The 21233-nt window shown below is 64.3% G+C and overlaps 1 protein-coding gene across 1 annotated transcript in view; it reads left to right on the forward strand.

The window, feature by feature from the left end:
• Window positions 1–21233, forward strand: part of SDK2 (sidekick cell adhesion molecule 2) — a 50276-nt gene that overhangs the window by 20145 nt on the left and 8898 nt on the right. Inside the window, exons 3-33 of the mRNA XM_054221997.1 lie at window positions 8178–8284; window positions 9608–9755; window positions 10588–10721; window positions 11748–11859; window positions 12034–12224; window positions 12404–12487; window positions 12559–12753; window positions 12951–13067; window positions 13237–13404; window positions 13692–13794; window positions 14025–14201; window positions 14289–14425; window positions 14631–14778; window positions 14849–14989; window positions 15064–15245; window positions 15483–15598; window positions 16285–16480; window positions 16734–16832; window positions 17207–17398; window positions 17488–17609; window positions 17680–17789; window positions 17879–18029; window positions 18164–18401; window positions 18486–18601; window positions 18856–19045; window positions 19286–19384; window positions 19706–19900; window positions 19992–20193; window positions 20423–20526; window positions 20628–20698; window positions 20835–20970. Of these exons, the coding sequence (XP_054077972.1) occupies window positions 8178–8284; window positions 9608–9755; window positions 10588–10721; window positions 11748–11859; window positions 12034–12224; window positions 12404–12487; window positions 12559–12753; window positions 12951–13067; window positions 13237–13404; window positions 13692–13794; window positions 14025–14201; window positions 14289–14425; window positions 14631–14778; window positions 14849–14989; window positions 15064–15245; window positions 15483–15598; window positions 16285–16480; window positions 16734–16832; window positions 17207–17398; window positions 17488–17609; window positions 17680–17789; window positions 17879–18029; window positions 18164–18401; window positions 18486–18601; window positions 18856–19045; window positions 19286–19384; window positions 19706–19900; window positions 19992–20193; window positions 20423–20526; window positions 20628–20698; window positions 20835–20970 (4481 nt within the window). The remainder of the gene's footprint in view (window positions 1–8177; window positions 8285–9607; window positions 9756–10587; window positions 10722–11747; window positions 11860–12033; window positions 12225–12403; window positions 12488–12558; window positions 12754–12950; window positions 13068–13236; window positions 13405–13691; window positions 13795–14024; window positions 14202–14288; window positions 14426–14630; window positions 14779–14848; window positions 14990–15063; window positions 15246–15482; window positions 15599–16284; window positions 16481–16733; window positions 16833–17206; window positions 17399–17487; window positions 17610–17679; window positions 17790–17878; window positions 18030–18163; window positions 18402–18485; window positions 18602–18855; window positions 19046–19285; window positions 19385–19705; window positions 19901–19991; window positions 20194–20422; window positions 20527–20627; window positions 20699–20834; window positions 20971–21233) is intronic.

The raw sequence follows: 21233 nt of genomic DNA on the forward strand, positions 1-21233 counted from the left end.
CGCCTCTGTTTGGAGAGCAAACGGTGGATTTAAGCGGGTCAACGCTGGCAAGGAGGTGTTTGCACAAGCGGGATTAACACCGGGACACAGATCACGGCCGGCTCGTGACTCCCTGAGAACGGCCCGACCCGGGGAAGGGGCAAGAAAGAGCGGCACAAGAGATGCCCCAGGTTCGGGCATCCAGCCCTGTGCGCCGGCTAACGCTGCCGCAGCGCGGCTGGTCCCACGTCACTGCCCGCTTGGAGCTCGCCTCTAAATCAAGCCGGGCACCTCTCGCCGTCTTTTCTGTGTGCGTGTGTCATCCTCTCTGTTTTAATCAATAATTCAGCCCGAGACAAGCCGTTCCCCGTTTAAAGGCATTGAATCCAAAGGCTTCGTGTTGCTGTAGCAACGTGGGGTTGCTCTGGGATGCCAGGAACGCAGACAGTGTGGCTGGGTGACGTCCCCTCCCCGCCACTGTGTGCCGTGCTGGGTGCTGTGTCCCCTCCCCAGCACCGTGTGCCGTGCTGGTTGCCGTGTCCCGTTCCCAGCACCGTGTGCCATGCTGGGTCCCCTCCCTGGCACCGTGTGCCATGCTGGATGCTTGGTCCCCTCCTCAGCAGGGTGGCACGCTGGGTGCTGGAGCATTGGCCATCCTTGGGGACAAATGGGGGCTGTCCCCCACCAAACCATGGTGGCTGCAGCTCTGCGATGGCCCCAGTGCCCCAGGCTCAGTGGTGGGTGTTTGCACCGGTGCTGGGTGCCCCGTGGGACGGGTCCCTTGTCCCTACCCCCGGCGTGGAAGGCCTGTTGAGCCCCACCGCTCCCGCAGCTCCCGCCTGTCGGGAGTTGCATTGGCTGCAGTGGGAATAATGCGACGTGTCAGCCCTCAAGTGGGATTGTGGGGGTGGCGGTGACAGCAGGATGGGGGGACACAGAGCCCGTGCAGGGGCTCCGCACAGCGCTGGGCAGGAGAAGGACATCAGGACCCCAGCCCTGGGCTCTGCCCCATCCTCGGAGTGGGTCGGGGTGCCTGGGGGCACCTCCAAACAGGGACTCCTGGGTCTGCCCCAGGGCTCGCTCTGTGCCTCAGTTTACCCTTCTGTAGGGAAGGGGCCAGCGCTGATGTCCCTGCGCTGCTCGGGGATGCCCGGCAGCTCTGGAGACCAACAGCCCCACGCCAAGGTGACTCCCCAGGCCCCGTCCCCCACCTCCGGCTCCAGCATCCAGCCAGAAAGGATTAAGGAAGGAAGCGAGAAAATAAACAAACACACGGGGAAAACCCAAACAAACCCAGCCGCAGCTAATGAAGCAAACAGCCTCTATGCAAATCGCTGCCTGGCTTTAACCCGTCCTCTCCGCGGCGAGGACACAACCTGGCAGCATCAGCTTCCCTCTGCCCATCCCCGCGTCCCCGCAGGGATTTGATGTGTGGAGACGAGAGTTTGGACATCTTCTTGCCTGAAAATGAAGGCTGCCGGTGAGGAAGGCGAAGTACCAAAATTAGTTATGATGGGCAGAAATTGAATTTTAATAGAGATGTCGGTGGCACGGAGCCAGGCTGCTCAGGCAGTGGGAAGGTAGTAATTAAAAGTTAACGAGTTTAGAAACAGAGTAGTCCTTGGAGAGAGGAGGGCTGGTGCTGATGGCCCGGGAGGCTCAGGGATGCTCCTCTCCATGTGGGGGCCAGGAATGGCTGTGGGCGCATCGGCAGCGTGGGTCAGGGATGCGGGGTGCAGCCAGTCCCCCCCAAGATTGGGGCTGGCGTGTACCCCCTGGCGTGTCCCCACTCCGGGGGCAGGAGGGACCTTCCTCAGGGCCTGGCCGTGCCCGTGACGGGATGCACCGTGCTTTGCAGCAGGGCTGTGTGCTGTGGGGAGCCGTGGCCGGGGAGCCAGCGGACGTGGTGGCATCACCTTACGGTTCCCAGCCAGGACAGTGTGTCACCGAGTGTTTTGACCTCAGCATCCTCACCTGTCCTCCCCAAATCCTCTCCTGCAGCAGGGCATCCCGCTGGCACCGCTGGCTGCTATTGCCCTTGTTGTTTTTTATCCATTTTCCTGGGGGCTGGGACTCGCGACCCCTCAGCCCCGCGCTCCCCACAAACCACCCTGGTTTGTCCTCGGCTGATGGTCGGACAAGCTCATGCTGTGTTTTGAGGGAAGGAGCCGCTCTCCCAGTTTGGCAGCGTGTTTCCATGGCGACCGCCCTTTCCTTCCCGCAGCATTCAGCCGCCAGCTTGCTACCGGAGCGACTTGTTGGCGTGCGGCGAAGGGCAGGTGGGGAATGGGCTTGGCAGCTCCCCTGGCCACGGGCTGGCGAGGGTCAAGGCGGTCCCGCTGCGTGCAGGTGGAGCCAACCCCTCGGGAGCATCCCTGGGAACTGGGGGGTGGGATCGGGGACCAGCTTGGCTCCATGTGCATGCAGAGTCATCCTCCTTCAGGAGCATCCCTGGGGATCCAGTGTGATCAGGGACTATGGAGGGATTTGGGGACCAGCCTGGCTCTGTGTGTGCGCGGAGCCATTCCCCCTCGGGAGCATCCCTGGGGACCACCGGAGATCAGGGACCAGCCTGGCTCTGTCTGTGTGCATGGAGCCATTCCCCCTCGGGAGCATCCCTGGGGACCGTGGGGAATTGGGGACCAGCCTGGCTCTGTGCACGTGTGGAGATGTCCTCCCTCAGGAGCATCCCTGGGGACCATGAGGAATGAGGGACCAGCCTGGCTGTCTGTGTGCGTGGAACCATCTCCCCTCGGGAGCATCCCTGCGTTCCGTGGGGGATCGGGGACCAGCCTGCCTTCACCCCACTTGCTGCCTCCGTTGCCCGCCGCTGCGTGGGCTGCGTGGAGACGGCTCTCCCGTGGGACCCCTGCTGCCTCCCGCGCCTGGGGACCCCACGGCAAAGCCCTGTCCCCTCCGATGCCCGTTGTGACCTTCGTTAAGGTGACGGCAGGGCGGGCGGTGGAGGCTTGCGGGCGCGCTGCGCTCCCGTGCCCCGGCACGCTGGCACCGTGCTCTCCGGGGCCAACTCTTGTTTTTCCGTGCATAATCTCGCCAGTGCCGGGCTCTCCTGCGAGCTCTCCGGAGCCCGACTTCTCCTCGTACGAGGAATCATAACATGCAAATCAGGCAGCTTGATGTCTTTAATGAAATCCTCGGCAGGAAAGCGCTTCTCTGGTGGATTGAGGATATTTATTTCTCATACAAGAAATTTAACATGCAGATTAGTTGGGTCTGGTAATTTATCACATGAGATTGTCCTATTAAGGGTTGCATCGAGTCCTGCTGCCTTCGGAAATTACCTTACACATAGATTACCTCTGGACAGACTCCCATCCGTAGAGATGCATCTTCCATCCACTAAATCAGCTCTCTTTCTTCTCCCCACGTCCCTCCGCAGCTGGTGCGGGAGCCCAGCAGCTACTAAAGGATCCTCCACCTCTTCCCAAGAGCCCAGATCCCCTTTGCCGGGAGCTTGGAAAAGTGTAATTACATCTCCGACGCTTGCTGGCTTTGCTCCCCCAGCAAAACAGGGTTGAGCCTCCGGCGCTGCCCTGGGTTTCTCGGGCGCAGCGCGGCCCCTCGCCAAGACCCCCTGGCCCCTCGCCAAGACCCCCGAGCCGCCGGGGTTGGTTTTCCAGCATGTGGTGCCTTCTGCTCATCCGCTTCCGTGCGTGGGGAGGTGGGCAGGAGCCGCCTTCGTGGGCTCACCGAGGAGGGGCAGATCCGGGGCTGTTTTGACCCCCCCCCCCGCCCCGTCGCTGGGTTGGGATGCTCTGGGGTGCGTGTCCCCCAGGGATGCAGGAAACACGGCGTGCTGCACACACGGGACCCCGCCAAGCCTTTATGGCCTTTTGAGGAGACTCAGATGTTTGACGCCTGTACTTTGTTCCCAAATTATCTAAAACACGGGGCCAGGACCCTCTCAAAAACACAGACTGGGGGGGGGGGCAAACGGGGCAGCTCGCCCCCAGCTCCCTGCTGGGACCCTGACCAGTGTCGCTGCTCGCTGGGAACACATCCCTGCTCCGGCTGGGCCGGCTCTTCGCCAGCCCAGGTGTGAGGCACAGCCCTGTCCCCTGCGGAGCTAATTGCCATTCAATAATATAATTAACGGGAGCTGATGAGCATCAGAGAGGGCTGCAGCCAGGCTGAGAGGCAGCCTGGCAGTGAGCTCCCGGTGCCTGTGGCTCCAGCCTGGCCGGCTTCACGTTCGGCATTGCCCATATGGCAGAGCCTCCGGGAATGCCCGTGGGACAGTGCTGGGATGGTAACGGGGAGCACGGGGTGGGCTTTGCCAGTGATGCTTGTGCATCTCCTGCCTTTCTCTGTGCCTTGTTTGGCTTTGAGGGGGACACGGGGGTGTTGGCGTGAGCGAGCGGCAGCGATTGCCGGGCGCAGGGCAGTGTGCCCGGGAGCCGTGCGGGCACCGGGGCGGCCCGGGAGGAAGGCGATAGAGGGGAGCTCCTTGCTGGGACCTTAGGTGGGCTCAGGCAGCCCAGGAGGGAGACCGGCAATGGGCTCTTGGTCCCGAAGATGCCACCTGAGCTGGGCGGTGGCGGTGGCCGAGCTCCCGGCAAGGGACACGCCAGAGCCCTCTGGATGCCACAACATGGATCGAGGCTTGTGCGCTTTTCCCCCTCCCTGCTCCACAGGAAGGTGGCAGATTAATACGTGGGCATTAATTATTAAATGGCTCATTGTTCTGGCAGGGCCAATTGAGGCGGCGATTTACAGGGCTGCCGGCACCCGCGAAATTCCCCTGACCACATGGAAACGCTTCTGGCAAGCGGAGAGATGACGGCTCCGGCCACGTGTGTCAAAACAGAACCCTTTCCAATCAGGAGCTAATTGGGATCCAATAATACAGTTAACAGGGGCTGATGAAATCCCGGGGGGGTTATTTAAGAAGATATTGAGCGGCAGCCCAGCGTGGCGGCTGGGGGCGGGCGGAGGTGCTGGGACGCGTGGCTCAGATGCTGGGAGTCGTTAAACCTTTGCTAAGTGTGTTTTAATGCTCACTTGACATTTCATTATCGCACAGTAACTATTCAAATACATGTCCCCTCTAGAATTAATTAGTCGTTACACAGGATATTAATCAAAGGGGACCGTGCCAATGTGCTTATATCCAAAATCCGATCCAGCTGTTGCTGTTACTGGGCGGCATTGGAAGAGCCGCACAGATTTCTGCGCTCTTCTGGCTTTCAACTTGATGGATCAAATCCTTTGGCTGATGCTTTTCCCGGCCCCTCTCCACCCCCTCAATCTAATAATAATTCGGCAGCGTCAGCCCCACGCTTCTCAGCAACCCTACAATAACAGAGCCGGGAGCATCAGCCAAGGCTGGCGCACAGCTCTGCCGGATCGCTGGGGCTCTGCCGGATCGCTGGGGCTCTGCCGGAGCGCCGGGGCTTCACGGTGCTGCCAGAGACCCTACAAAAACCGGGTGGTGCGTGGCGGTGCTGCCGGTGCCCTGGCAGGTTTTCATGGCGGGGGCGGGGTGGGGGGGGGGGGTGTTGGCTGATCTGTGCCCTGCCTCGCGGCGGTGGAGCTGATGGATGGATGGATGGATGGATGGATGGATGGATGGATGGGGAGGTTGTCGTTCCCAACACGCAGCACATCCATCTGTCACATCTGTCCGGTGCCAAAGCCTTCTGCTGACCGGCTGCGTCTGCAAACCCATCGGTCCCCCGGCGCGGGACTTCTGGCTCCGGAGCCCCCCTGACCCCGGGGCTGAGCGGGGTACAGCCAGTTCCCTACCGAGTCCGGAGACCGCTGCTGCTTTCTGTCAGTGCCATTTTTTTTTGAAGCGCGGGTCACTCCTTGCTTCGGAAGTGCTTTTCCCCACGGACGGTGCCCTGTCAACCCCTGGCTTTAAATACAAACCAAAGGAGCCCCTGGAACAGCAGCGTCAGCAGCAGGGGCTGCGCTGGGAGCACGGCCGGGCCTCCGTCCCGCTGCAAAACCTGCCTCCGGGCTGGTGGACGGGCAAAGCGACCCCCTTGGGGATGCGCCCGCGGGCGCCGGGCGGCAGGATCGGCCCCACGCGGAGGAGGAGGAGGCTGGGATGGCACGGAGGAGCCAGGCACTCCTGGCCACGAAGGAGCTGCCGGGGCTCGTGGCGGCTCCCGTCGCTCAAACTGGGGGGGGCTGCATGGGGCGCCGGGGCTGCAACTCCACCTCCTGCCCGCAGCACGGGGTGGAATCAGTTACCGTCCCTCACAGCTGGGCGTGATGGGGGAAGGAAATCAAATCAGAGCGATCTTGGATAAAAGCCTCCGTGGAAGCCAAGCGGCGGCGAACAAAGTCTCTGCTCGTATTTGGTTAATGACTGTGGGCCAGGCTGCGCCCGGTAATTGATTTCCTTTCTCCGGGCTATTTTCAGCCGCTTAGGTGTGTGCAAAACCTTGGCTCCGTAATAGCTCCTCCAGCTCCGGGGATGTGGGGTCCCGGCCCCATTAATTTGGGCATCAGGGATGTCCCCATCGTGGGGGGGGACGAAGCTCCCCATGCCAACAGGGGCATCCCAGGTGCCCAGACCCCATCGCGTGGGGACAAGGTGCCCCAGTGGGGCCGTGCGTCGGTGGGTGCTTTGGTTGTGGATGCCCCAGGGGTGGGGGCGGTTTGGGTCCCATGGGGTGTCCCAGGGGCTTTTCCTTTCCCGGGATAAGGGTTTAGAGGGAACGTGGCAGCCAGGACGTGGCAGGGGGATGCTCAGGAGGGGGTCTGTGTGGGGACCACGCGTGTCCCTCCGCTGCTGGGCAGGCAGGTGAGCGTCACCGAGCATCCGTCCGTCTGTCCACGTGTACGCGTGTGTTTAGGAGTCGCTGTGTGCGCCGGTGATTTATTAACGAGGACACCACAAGGAGAGCGGGCCCATTACTCCCGGTGTCCGCCTCAGTTCCTGACAGCTCCCTGGAATTGAAATATCTTATTTAAAGCCCCTGGGGATCATTTTTAAATATCAGCTGTGACACTCAAGGACTTATTCCCGAAGGGCATTTTCCCCTTCTCCCACGGGGACGAGTGACCCCCGGCACGCCACGTGGGTGGATGGGTGTCAGCGGGTTTGATGCCAGCCCCGTGGTGCCCACCCCGGCTTGGTGGTGCCACTGGGCGAGGCGGGAGCCCCGTGTCCCCGGCACCATCTCCCGCTGCGGGGAGGTGGGCACAGGGACCTGCCGCGCTTCCCGGCGGAGGGAATGTGTTCCTCGTTTCTTATGAAAGTTTAATTTACGCTCAGTTATCAAAAGAACAAACAAAGCTCTGCCGAAACAGCCCGCGGCAGGTTTTAATGCAAGATTAGATTTTGGGCAAGGAGGGTTGAGCTTGGTTATTTATTCCCTTTCTGCTTTATCGTGGAGCGCTCCCACCGGGGAAGGTGATGCTGCGGTGCCTGCTAACCCCCCCAGGGTCACCTGCCTGCGAGGCCGGTGTTGGGGGGTCCAGCCCATTTTGGGGGGTGATGGAGCAGGAGCACCTGTGTCCCTCCTGGGGGTGGGGGAGGTCTGGTGGCAGCGGGGTCCAGCGTGGGGACCCGGGGGATCCTTGGGGGCAGTGGGTGGGTTGAGACGTGGTTATTTCCTTTATCTGCTTATCAGCTGCGGGCACTGGCGCCTGATAAGAGCAGCGGCCGGGCGCTGGAGATGATAAGGCGGCTCAGCCCCGGCTAATCAGAGTGGTGCTGGCTTGGCCACACGCGGGGCCGAGGTGGAGTGACGCTGGCAGACCCCGGCGGGGCTCGGCGCAGGGGTCAGGACAGCGGGTGCCAGGTCCCCGCCGGCCGCCTCCGCTTCTGACAGCTCAAAGCCACTCGTCCATCGCCTCCGGCTCGCGGCGGTGAGTCACCGTCCACCCCTGCACCGGGTGGGCGACAGCCACCGGCTCACGCCATGCGCGTGGTGCAGTGAGAGCACCTCCTGTGTGGGTGGCCACGAGTGCCCCTGTGGCAGTGAGGGCCACTGTATTGTCCCCCCAGCACGCACTTACATGCACGTACATACACATACATGCGCACAACCCTTCCAGCAGCTGCTCCTTGGGATTGGTGCCCAGCAGTAAATGGGGGGCTTGCGTAGGACCTGCAGCCTCTCCCAGGGGCTGTGGCGGTCACTTGGATGTCCCCCCCAATGCCGCTGGGCTGGATGGCGGTCGGTCGTGGCGTGTGCTGAGGTGGCTCCTCTCTCCCGCAGGTACATGATCACGTCGCTGGACCGCACGCACGCCGGCTTCTACCGCTGCATCGTCCGCAACCGCATGGGAGCCCTGCTGCAGCGCCAGACCGAGGTGCAGGTGGCCTGTAAGTGACAGCCCCGCTTGGGGACCGGCGGGGGACACCCAACCCCGCGGCGCTGCGGGACGGCTCGGGTGCGCGGTGCAGCCCGTGGCCAGCACACGCGAGTCCGGAGCATCCCTGGGGCGACGCTGGCAGGGACAGGGCTGCTGCTGCCTCTGCTGCTCCGCAGGTTGGGTCGTGGTGGTTGGGGGTGCAGGGGGGGCAACCCCGGGGCAGGACAAAGCGTGGGGTGCAGGCAGAGAGCTCCAGGGTCGGGAAAGCCCCAGCACCGCATCCAAGCTGGGGGCTCTGGCTCCCTGGAGGGGTGAAACGCTTTGTGGTGTGAAAATGGCCCCACTCCTGCCCGGCTGCGTCGAGCGGTTAAAGCAGCCAGCGTTTGTGATCGTTACTGAGAGCAAACGGGAGCGTGCAGGGCCGGGAGCAGCCGGGCTGGAGGCTCCGCACGGATCCTGCAAACCAGCAGACCCGAACGGGATGGGGCAGACCGCGGGGGCCTGCGCCGGCGGGGGGGATGCGGAGGCACCACGGCGGGGTTAGGCAAGACGGGAGGGTGCTGTGCCCTGGGACGGTGGCTCTGTGCCTCGGGGGACTTGCCCATCTCCATCACCCCTCCGCTCCGGGATGCCCCCAGTCCCATCCCCTTAAACCCCTTCCTGAGGAGCCATGACAAATCAGGAAGCTAATGAGAAATTAATAAGGCAGCTGCGCTAACAACTAATGATAATGGCAAAGTCGTTAAAAAAAGATTCTTTACATGTTTTTAATTACAGCAATTAAGGGAAGTCAATAAAAATCCCCCCCCGCCCCGCCCCCCTTTCTCCCTGCCCCCTGCTTCACTCTGCTTTCTTCAACCGCTGCGCGCTTCCAGCCTGCGAGCGGCCGGGCAGGAGGAAGGCAGTGGGATGTGGAGCCCAGGTCGTGCTGGGATGCTCCCAGCGCTGAGCCGTGGGATGGGGCAGGGAGAGATGCCGGGGAGCCCCGGGACTGAGCCCTCCTCACTGCGGCTGCTCCCCGCCCTTGGTGGGGGACACAGGGCAGGGGTCCCCAGCCTGGCGTGGGGGCAAGGAGGCTGTGCAGCTCCCGGTACTGCAGGGGCGGATCCTGGGATGGATGCCCACCACCATCCCATGCCCTGTGCCAGCTGAGCCGCCCCAGCCGAGCAGAGAACAGACCCCAGGGCAGCCCTTCTGCGTCCCCTGGGGGAGCCCATCCCCGTGGCCTCCAGCCTGCTCCCCAGCCGGACACGGGGCTGGACCCTGCTGAGTCCCCGGGCGCGTTGCCAGCCCCTCCCCAGCCCCTGACGTGGTTCTCCCGCACGTTTCGCAGACATGGGGAGCTTCGAGGACAGCGAGACGCAGCAGAGCGTGTCCCACGGGGAGGCGGCCGTCATCCGTGCGCCCCGCATCGCCAGCTTCCCCCAGCCCCAGGTCACCTGGTTTCGTGACGGACGGAAGATTTCCCCCAGCAGCCGCATGTGAGTTCCCCCGGCATCCCCCCCGGCATCCCCCCCGGCATCCCCCCCAGCATCCCCCCAGCATCTGGAGGGGCTGCGTTTCCCTCAGCTGCTGTTGTCCTTGCAATAAGGATGTTTAACAGGCGTCTTGAGCACATCGTGCTAAAACCCAGAGACAGGCTCGGCGACAAATGGCTCTGTCACTGGGGAAATGGATTTTATTTTTTTTGAAAATGAAAATAAGAGGGAAGAAGGCGGGCGAAAGGGGCGCAGCACGCACCAGGGTGGCAGTGTGTGTGGCAGAGCCGGGCACGGCACACAGGCGTGTGCTGGGCGTCCCCGTGGGGCTGCGGCAGACCCCGGTGCCGCCGGAGCCGCGAGCCCGACGCTGGCAGGCGCAGCGTGCGGGAATTGAATTTGTAACCCACATTATGCAGGAATTGAACTGGTCTCCTTTCTATTTGCAAAGCAGGATTGAGGAGATAAAACTCCTTTATCTCATATTTAATGGTAAAAAATATATTCCCCAAACCATTTTATGTTTCCAGCAGATTAGATCGTTCGTAGGAGAAAAAAAAAAAAAAAAAAGTAAAAAAAAAAATAAAAAAGACCTATTAATCTGCACTGTCCGATGTGCTCCGCGTGGCGCGGAGGGGTGTGGGGCTTGGTCCCAGCATGGCCCCGGCCCCCCATCTGGGTGCTGGTGCCTGGGGCAGGCGGGAGGAAGGCTGGGGGCCGTGCCTATCCCATGCGGGTGCCCCGAGGCCGGTGTGGGTGCTGGCTGGGGGAAAAAGGGTCCCAGCTCCCCGCAGGATTCGCATCCCCGCCTCACGCCGCCCCCTCGCCCCCGCAGAGCCATCACGCTGGAGAACACCCTCGTCATCCTCTCCACGGTGGCCCCGGACGCGGGGCGTTACTACGTGCAGGCGGTGAATGACAAGAACGGGGACAACAAGACGAGCCAGCCCATCACGCTGACCGTGGCCAGTGAGTGTGGGGGGCATCGCCCCCGCCCCCCCAGGCCCCGCTCCCCGGCCTGCGCCGCCTGGCTCGCCCCCAAGTTTAATTTGCAGTAAATCTCTTCGGAGGCTCCGGCTTCTGCTGACTTAACAGTTCAGCCGCCTCAAAATTTATTTAGGCGCTTTGGGCTGCGCTGCAGGCGCTAATTGCATCCCGGGCAGAGCCGCCCCCGCCGTCCCCGTCACTGGGGCTGGATCCGGCCGTGCCCCGGGATTGGGCTGCGGGACGGTGCCATGTAGCCCCGTTTGCTGGGGGACACCCTGCCCCGCTCGTCCCCATGTCCCCCTCTCGGCCCAGGATCAGCCCCTGCCTGGGGGACACCCCTGTGGCCCCGTCCCTCCAGTCCCCTTGGAGGACCTGGCCGAGGGGTTCAGGTGGTGACAGCCTGTCCCAGGGAAAATGTCCCAAAGTGACATCAGTCCTGCGGGTACTCTCATCCTGTCTCCCCTCCCGCTGCTCCATGGGGGGGTTATCCCTTCCCGCGGAGGGCTCTGCCTGTCCCCCTTCCCCTCCTGCCCCATTAATCTGTTTTTCTGTACCTCGCCGTCCCGGTGCGCAATAAACAACCTGGAGCCCATGTTTATGGATTCAGCTATATCAGCAGCTTTCAAGCCGATCGCGTTTTTACAGCGCCTACATGAGGGTTTTTTATCGTTGCAATCATTTTGCTTTATATGCTCCCCTTCTCCCTCCTCCCTGCCACGCGCTGCCACGCCAGCTGGGGGCCGGGAGGGTGCCCTGAGTGGAGAGGGCATAGGGAGAGCGGTGAAGGCACCCTGATGCCAAGGTGATGGGCTGGACCTGCCCATCCTTCCCACAGGAGAGCAGAGCCCGTGGCCCTTTGGTCCCTGCCACCTTCGTCTTCTCCATACCAGGCAGAGTGGGCACAGGGCTTTGGGTGCCCCGCCAGCCTCACTGGGGGCTGGAGCACCCCGGGGGCGAGCAGGGGGCAATGGGTGCTGATGGCTGTCCCTCTGGCCTCCTTCTCCCCAGACGTGGGTGGCCCGGCTGATCCCATCGCACCCACCATCATTGTCCCACCCAGGAACACCAGCGTGGTGGCCGGGACCTCGGAGGTGACCATGGAGTGCGTGGCCAACGCCAGGCGAGTAGCAGTGGGGCGGACGGGACGGGGATGGGACATCTCCCGTTGGCATCGCCTGGCCCAGGGCTTGGCACCCCCAGGTCCCTTCCCACCAGGGCTCCTGGGTCCTGCGGGATGGAGGGAGGTAGGGGAATCGACGGGGGCTTGCTCTCGACGTGTTGCTGGCCCCCCCAGGCCGCTGATCAAGCTGCACATCATCTGGAAGAAGGACGGGGTGCCCCTCTCCAGCGGCATCAGCGACTACAGCCGCCGGCTCACCATCCTCAACCCCGCGCTGGGCGACAGCGGCTACTACGAGTGCGAGGCCATGCTCCGCAGCAGCAGCGTGCCCGCCGTGGCCGAGGGCGCCTACCTCTCCGTCCTGGGTGAGACCCGGTCTGCGGGCAGCTGAAACCACCCAGGCAATGAGTTGGGGCAGTCTCAGCCCCGGGACTGAGAGGGGAAGGGACAGGCAGGAGTCACTGCGGGCGGTGGTTTGGTGGTGGGTCTGGAGGACCCCAGCTCTAACGCAACCCCCTGCTCATCGCTGGGCTTCCCTTTGCAGAGCCGCCGCAGTTCGTCAAGGAGCCGGAGAGGCACATCACGGCCGAGATGGAGAAGGTGGTGGCCATCCCCTGCCAAGCCAAAGGTAAGCCATTCTCCACCCACCCTCCCTGTGCCCCCACAGCTCCGTTCCTGACATGGCCACGGCTCTTGCAGGTGTTCCCCCCCCAGAGATGGCCTGGTACAAGGACGCTGCCCTCATCCGCCTGGAGAAGCTGTCCCGCTTCCAGCTCCTGGCAGACGGCAGCCTGCAGATCAGCGGGCTGGTCCCCGACGACACCGGCATGTTCCAGTGCTTCGCCCGCAACGCGGCCGGCGAGGTGCAGACCACCACGTACCTGGCCGTGACCAGTAGGTGCCAGCCCCCGCCTCCTCTGGCGCCCGGGCAGTGGGTGGGATGTGCCTGGGACCCCTGGGCTGGGCTCCATGAGGAGCTTGGGGAACCCTCCCACGGGGATGGGAACCCCCCCACGCTCTGGGAGCATTTCAGCTCCAACTGGGCACCAGGAAGGGCTTCAGGGGTGGCTGTGTGTCTGTCCGCCTCGCAGGCATCGCCCCCAACATCACCAGGGGTCCCCAGGACAGCACTGTGATTGATGGCATGTCCGTCATCCTCAACTGCGAGACCTCGGGGGCTCCGCGCCCGGCCATCACGTGGCAGAAAGGTAAAGGGACTGGGGACGCTGGGGTGCGGGCAAGGCTGCCCCCCCAGCCCTGCATCTGCCCTGCCCATCCCTGCCTGCCTGCATGGCCCCGGGGCATCCTCTTTGAGCTCCGTGGCCACCAGGCTTGGCTGATGGCCGGGGAGCTGATGGGGCTCACCGTCTCACCCAGGGGAGCGGATCCTGGCCAGCGGCTCGGTGCAGCTCCCGCGTTTCACCCTGCTGGAGTCCGGCAGCCTGCTGGTCAGCCCCGCGCACCTCGCCGACGCCGGCACCTACACCTGCCTGGCCACCAACTCCCGCGGCATGGACGAGGCGTCTGCCGACCTGGTCGTCTGGGGTAAGGCACCCGCCAGCGCGCCCATGTCACCCAGCTCCGCGACGGCCAGGCTCTGCCTGCCGCCCTGCCCGCGTGCACGCTGCGGGATGGACCCTGCCCAGCTCCGCGGGTGGCGGGCGCTGCCTCCTGCCATGCGTGGTGCCGGACGGAGCTCTCCGGGAATGCCGAGGATGGGCTCTGGCATGTGGCTGGTCGTTTGGATGGGTGCAAACGTGGGCTGTCCCCTGCCGATGCCACCCCCCGCAGCCCTACGGGCAGTGCCAGTGCCTCATCCTGTCCCCTCGCAGCAAGGACACGCATCACCGACCCGCCGCAGGACCAGAGCGTCATCAAGGGGACCAAGGCCATCATGAGCTGCGGGGTCACCCATGACCCCAGCGTGGATGTCAGGTGCGTACGATGGAGGTGGGAGGGTTGAGGGGGTCCGGGCACCCCCTGGCTGCCTGCCTGCCTGGGGAGGGAGGGGGCAGATGGTGGGTGCCACCATCCCCAGCCCTGTGCTGCTGGTCCTGCAGTGCCACCTGGTGCCCTGTGCATGCCGATGGGACCACTGGTCCCCTCTCCTTTGGGGGGCTGCAGGGTGCCAGCACTTCTGGGTGTCCTTGCCCCGCCCGGCACAGGTACGTCTGGGAGAAGGACGGGACGCCGCTGAGCCCGGAGAGTGGCCCGCGGGTGCGGCTGGACGAGGTGGGCACCCTCCACATCTCCCAGACGTGGTCGGGTGACATCGGCACCTACACCTGCAAGGTGGTCTCGGCTGGGGGCAACGACTCGCGCAGCGCCCACCTCCGCGTCCGGTGAGACCCCTGACCCCCACACGAGCACCCCACACACCGGGCTGTCCCCCCTCCCTAACCACCCCCTCCCTAACCCCCCCTGTCCAGGCAGCTCCCCCACGCCCCCGAGAGCCCCGTGGCCGCCCTCAGCCCCCTGGAGAAACGGGCCATCAACCTCACCTGGGCCAAGCCCTTTGACGGCAACAGCCCCCTCCTGCACTACGTCGTGGAGGTCTCCGAGAACAGTAAGGGGCTGCTCCCGCCTCCCCAGCACCGCTGGCCCCAGCTGGGCTGGCACTGGCCAAAGTCTGGTCTCCAGCATCACCCCAGGGCAGGGGGCAAGGGATGCTGCAGGGAGCTTGGGGACCACGGGACTCATTCTCCGGGCAGGGGACCCCGGTGTCCTGCAGATCGGATCCTCCACCCCGCTGTCCGCATCTCTCCCCGCAGACGCGCCCTGGACCGTGCTGCTGGCCAGCGTGGACCCTGAGTTGACGTCGGTGGTGGTGCGGGGCTTGGTCCCCGCTCGCTCCTACCAGTTCCGCCTCTGCGCCGTGAACGACGTGGGCAGGGGACAGTTCAGCAAGGACACAGAGAGGTGAGCCACGGCCGGGGGTCCTGGTGGGGCTGGTGGCCCTGGGTGCTCACCCCTGCCTCGTCCCCCCCAGGGTGTCCCTGCCCGAGGAGCCCCCCTCTGCTCCCCCCCAGAACGTCATCGCCAGCGGCCGCACCAACCAGTCCATCATGATCCAGTGGCAGCCACCTCCCGAGAGCCACCAGAATGGTGTCCTCAAAGGCTACATCATCCGGTAGGTGCCGGTGGGGGAGCGTGGGTGTCCCATCCCTGGTGTCCCAGGCAGCTCTGACAGCCCCTGGTCCCCAGGTACTGCCTGGCGGGGCTGCCCGTGGGCTACCAGTTCAAGAACATCACCAACGCCGATGTCAACAACCTGCTCCTGGAGGACCTCATCATCTGGACCAACTACGAGATCGAGGTGGCGGCGTACAACAGTGCCGGCCTGGGGGTGTACAGCATGAAGGTGACCGAGTGGACGCTGCAGGGAGGTAGGCAGGGACGGGCAGGGGCTCGGCGTTCACCCCAGCAGTGACAGGCTGTGCCATGGGGATGATGGGGACGGGTGGCGTGAGGATGGATGTGGTGGTCCTGCTGGGGCTGGCCCAGCCAGGGGCATCTTGGGGCACCATCCTGGGTGCCCAGCGTCCTGGGGGAGCCGTCACCCAGCCGATGGAGGGGACCTTGCGGAGCTGGAGCCGCTGCGAGCTGTCCCTTTGTCCCGGCAGTCCCCACGGTGCCCCCGGGGAACGTGCAGACCGAGGCCACCAACTCCACCACCATCCGCTTCACCTGGAACCCCCCCAGCCCCCAGTTCATCAACGGCATCAACCAGGGGTACAAGGTGAGGGGTGATTCCCGCGGGTCTCCCCAAAAATGGGGCGGTCAAGGGGGAAAACTCCTCCTCGCTGAAAGCCCAGATTTTAATTGGTTCCTGCCTGACTGTTAAAACAATATTTACTGAGATTTAACACTTGCATGGGCTTGGAGTCTCCCATGCTCTGTAATTAATTCCGAATTGCAATTAATTCAAATTTACATTAATTAAATTGAATTAAAACATTAAACTTGTTTCTTAATCCACTCAAAAGGAATTCGGGAATTTAATTGCCACTGGATGAGATAACCAGAGCAAGTAGGATATTTAACATTCTTATTAAATGCCACTTAGTATTTTTGATTAGTATTTTTAGGGCCTAATTAGTATTTAATTAAGTTGCTATAGGCTATCTTGCACAATACCAATTAAATGCCCAAACATCCCTCCTAAACGCAGGCGAGCGGGCGATTACGCGCCGTTATCAATGGGAGTTAATCACAAAAGCGCGCGCTCCGTATCGGCTCGTAGGGGTAAACACACACTGTTAACGGCATCAAGCGTTCCCTGCACTGTTAATTGATATTTAATCAACTCTGAAATAAATAAGAGGAGGCCGGAGGTGCCTGGAGGAGGAGGGTGTTTGTGGTGCCGCTGAGCGCGGTGGGGACACAGGTGCCTGGCGTCGGCGTCCCAGCTCCTTCCTCCCGCAGCTCATCGCCTGGGAGCCGGAGCACGAGGAGGAGGCGACGGTGGTGACGGTGCGGCCCAACTTCCAGGACAGCGTCCACGTGGGCTACGTGGCGGGGCTGCGGAAATTCGCCGAGTACTTCACCTCGGTGCTGTGCTTCACCACGCCGGGGGACGGCCCGCGCAGCCCCCCCCAGCTGGTGCGCACCCACGAGGACGGTACGGGGAGGCTCTGCGCGCCCGCGGGACGGACCCTGCCCACCCGCGGCTCCCGGGGAGGGGGGGAGCAGCCCCGGGATGGGGGACTCGGTCCCACTGGTGCTGCTGGTGGGGGGATGTGGAAAAGGGGTGCTGCTGAGCCCGGGAAGCCCCATCCATGGGGAGCCCCCTCCACGCTCGCTCCTTGAGGGGGTCCCATGGGTGCTGAGGGCTCCTGCGTGGCTGCGTGCTGAGCCTGGGCATCCTCGGGCAGTGCCTGGCCCCGTGGGACATCTCAGCTTCAGTGACATCCTGGACACATCCCTGAAGGTTAGCTGGCAGGAGCCGCTGGAGAAGAACGGCATCCTGACGGGTAAGGGAGCACCGGTGGGTACCCGGCTCCCACATCGGCCCCCTTCCCACCTTGCAGCATCTCCCACCCCAGCCCCCTTCCCACCCCACAGCATCTCCCACCCTGCATCATCTCCCCCGATCCCCTTCCCACCCCGCAGCATCTCCCACCCCGCAGCATCTCCCACCCCACAGCATCTCCCCCTGGTCCCCTTCCCACCCTACAGCATCTCCCACCCTGCATCATCTCCCCCTGGTCCCCTTCCCACCCTACAGCACCTCCCACCCCACAGCATCTCCCCCTGCTCCCCTTCCCACCCCACAGCATCTCCCCTGCCCCGCTCAGCTCCTTGGGGTGGGCGATGAGGGGAGCTGATGGCACGGGGTGCGTTTCAGGCTACCGGATCTCCTGGGAGGAGTACAACTGCACCAACACGCGGGTGACCCATTACCTGCCCAACGTCACCTTGGAGTACCGTGTCACCGGCCTCACCGCCCTCACCACCTACACCATCGAGGTGGCTGCCATGACCTCCAAGGGCCAGGGCCAGGTCTCCTCCTCCACCATCTCCTCGGGGGTGCCACCAGGTGAGCATGGTGGCACGGGGATGCCGGTGGGCTTCCGGCGGTGCTGGGGACAAGTGGCCAGTGCCACCCAGCCTGCCCTCTCCCCACAGAGCTCCCCGGTGCCCCCACCAACCTGGGCATCTCCAACATCGGACCCCGCTCCGTCACCCTCCAGTTTCGCCCGGGCTACGATGGCAAAACCTCCATCTCCCGCTGGCAGGTGGAGGCACAGGTATGGGGTGGATTGGGATGGGGGGGGTGGGGGGTGCTGGGGGGCATCTCACCCCACTCCCATCCCGCAGATGGGCCAGAATGGCGAGGCCGAAGAGTGGGGGCTCGTCCACCAGCTGGCTAATGAGCCCGACGCCCGCTCCATGGAGGTGCCCAACCTGAAGCCCTACACCTACTACAGGCGAGTGGCCAGGACCACGCCACGGTGTCCTCCTCGGGGGACTGGAGCTCTCTTGCCCCCCGCCGTGACCCTCCCTTCTCCCCTCTCAGTTTCCGCATGCGGCAGGTGAACATCGTGGGCACCAGCCCCCCCAGCCTGCCCTCCCGGAGGATCCAGACCCTGCAGGCACCCCCCGACGTGGCACCCGCCAATGTCACCCTGCGGACAGCCAGCGAGACCAGCTTGTGGCTGCGTTGGATGGTGAGGGGGAGGGAATGTCGCTCTGGGGGGGGTCATGGGGGCAGGTGGGAGGGTGGGGAGCCGAGGGGTGACGGAGCTGGGGTGGCCGTGGGAGCTCAGCAGTGACGGTGCCCGTCTCTGCCGGCTGGGACCAGCCCCTCCTGGAGCAGGAGTACAACGGGAACCCCGACTCGGTGGGCTACAAGATCCGGTACGTGCGCTCGGACGGGCGAGGGCAGCCGGCAGTGCACGTCATCCACGACCGCGTGGAGCGGGAGTACACCATCGAGGACCTGGAGGAGTGGACCGAGTACCGGGTGCAGGTCCAAGCCTTCAACGCCATCGGCACGGGGCCCTGGAGCCACGCTGTGGTGGGGCGCACCCGGGAATCAGGTACCGCTGCCCACCCCACGGCGTTGGGCACCCACCCTCGCTGAATCCGGCCACTGACCTCCACTCTCATCGCCCCCCTCCCAGTGCCTTCCTCTGGCCCCAGCAACGTGTCGGCGCTGGCCACCTCCTCCAGCAGCATGCTGGTCCGATGGAGTGACATCCCCGAGGCAGACCGCAATGGCCTCATCCTGGGCTACAAGGTGAGCACCTACCCCAGCCCCGGCGCTGTGGCCCTGCCCGCCCGCAGCCCTGCCCGTGCCCTGCAAGCCTCAGCCCCAGACCGGGGAATCGCGGCTCTCCCTGGGAGGAATCACCCTGCAGACTGCCAGGTCCCGATTGTGCCACCTCCAAGAGATGATGCCCATATGTGCCAGCCCTGGCCACGCTGCCCCATGCCAGGGGCGTCCCAGGGGCTGTGTCTCTGCCCGGCCATGTCACACAGGGTCTGTTGCAGGTGATGTACAAGGAGAAGGACTCGGACGCGCGTGTCCAGTTCTGGCTGGCGGAGGGCAATGCCTCCCACAGCGCCCAGCTGAGTGGGCTGGGCAAGTACACGCTGTACGAGATCCGCGTGCTGGCCTTCACCAGGATCGGCGATGGCGTGCCCAGCCGGCCCCCCGTCCTTGAGCGGACTCTGGACGACGGTGGGTAACAGCGGATGGATGGGCAGAGGGACCCGAATGGGCTGGGGGGTCCCCTGGGTGCCTAATGGCTCCCTGTCCCATCCCATCCTTATTCCCTGGTGCAATCCCTTTTCCCCCCCCTGACTGGGACACCCAGGGCTCTCATTCCTGGTGCACGGGGTCGAGTCCTGCTTGCACAGGGTCTGGTGCTTTGCACACACTCGTGCACCCCCCGGTGAACCCCGTCTCTCCCCCCTCCAGTGCCTGGGCCCCCCGTGGGGATCCTCTTCCCCGAAGTGAGGACGACCTCGGTGCGGCTCGTCTGGCAGCCACCCACGGCACCCAACGGCATCATCCTGGGTAGGTAGGGAGCCATCCTGGTTGTGCCACGCCGGGATGCTCTGCAGAGGGATGCAGAGGTCCCATGGGAGCAGGGATCAACGCGGTGGGGGGGCAGAAACCATCTCCCTAAGATCCCCCAAGGATCTTGGAGCCCGTTGCCCCCGGGGCTGAGGTTTCCCCACTCAGCGGGCTGGGATGGGTCACGGGCTTTGCTTGAGGTCCCCAGCGCAAGGAGCCAAAACCCCCTCGTGGCTGGCCCCGTGCGTGGGCAGGGATGGAAGGAGAACCCAGCATGGTGTCCCCTCCTCCAGCCCCACCGTGCCGCTCCCTTCCCCGCAGCGTACCAGGTCACCCACTGCCTCAACACCACCGCGGCCACCGCAGCCACCGCGGAGGTGCTGGAGCCCAGCGCCCGGCAGTACACGGCCACCGGCCTCCAGCCCGAGGCCACCTACCTCTTCCGCATCGCGGCGCAGACCCGCAAGGGCTGGGGCGAGGCGGCCGAAGCCCTCGTGGTGACCACGGAGAAGAGAGGTAATGGCAGGGGGGTGTCCGTCCCATGGTGGGGGGTGCTGTGTGTGCCCACGGCGTGCCCGCAGTGCTCCCAGCCCTTCGCCTCTCCCAGACCGTCCGCAGCCCCCCGGGAAGCCGCTGGCGCGGCAGGAGGAGGTGCGAGCCCGCAGCGTGCTGCTCTCCTGGGAGCCGGGCAGCGACGGGCTCTCCCCTGTCCGCTACTACACGGTGCAGACCCGGGAGCTGCCCGATGGCGAGTGGGCACTGCATTCTGCCTCCGTCAGCCGCAACGCCACCGCCTTCGTCGTGGACAGGTGAGGCACGGGCTGGTCCTCAGCAGCGCCGCTGGGGTGATGGGGAGCCGGGCAAACCATGGGCTCTGCTTCGGGTGGTTGCCCTGTGCCTCAGTTTCCCCATCCGATGAGAAGTGCTGGCACCAAGGTTGGGAAGCACTGGCCAACGTGCCCTGCGGGAAGGAGGGAGGGTTGCTCGTGGGGTCACCCACTGGCTTCACTGTCCCCATCCTGCTCCCCTCCCACTCAGGCTGAAGCCCTTCACCTCCTACAAGTTCCGCGTGAAGGCAACGAATGACATCGGGGACAGCGAGTACAGCGAGGAGTCGGAGTCGCTCACCACCCTGCAGGCGGGTCAGTGGCTCCTGGGGCAGGGAGAGGGGGTCCCCCCATGCCCGGGGGTCCCCCCGTGCCCAGGGTACCTCTGGACCCTCACCACCCGCTTCTCCCTGCAGCCCCAGAGGAAGCCCCCACCATCCTCTCCGTCACCCCGCACACCACCACGTCAGTTCTCATCCGCTGGCAGGTACTGTCCCCTCTGCCTTGGGGGGTGTTGTGGGACCGGCCACCCGCCCCCTTGGGAGGTGGCACCGGGGCATATTGGGGACCGCCATCTCGGGGTGCCCGGGTCAGAGCAGCCCCTCTCTGTCCTCCCCACGCAGCCCCCGGCCGAGGACAAGATCAATGGGATCCTGCTGGGTTTCCGCCTCCGGTACCGCGAGCTGGTGTACGACAGCCTGCGCGGCTTCACCCTGCGTGGCATTGGCAACCCCGGCGCCACGTGGGCCGAGCTCACCCGTGAGTGCTCGAGGTGCCACCGAGCCTGGGGATGTGTGGCTGCGGGGGCGGGGAGGGTGGCCCAGCGGTGGCGGGTGGAGGACGGGGCAGGGCGGCATCCCGGTGCTCCACAGCCTCTGCCGGGTGGCAGCCTGGAGCTGTCAGGGTCAGGCTGTGCCCCGTGGAGCTGTCACCGTCCCCCTCATGCCACCAGGTCCGTGGTCCCTAACGCGCTTGTGTGCAATGTCGCTGGCTTAGTCCCGCTGTGCTCAGCCCCCGTGTCC

This window comes from Rissa tridactyla, chromosome 15, assembly GCF_028500815.1.
Source record: "Rissa tridactyla isolate bRisTri1 chromosome 15, bRisTri1.patW.cur.20221130, whole genome shotgun sequence".
In the NCBI taxonomy this organism is placed as follows: domain Eukaryota; kingdom Metazoa; phylum Chordata; class Aves; order Charadriiformes; family Laridae; genus Rissa; species Rissa tridactyla.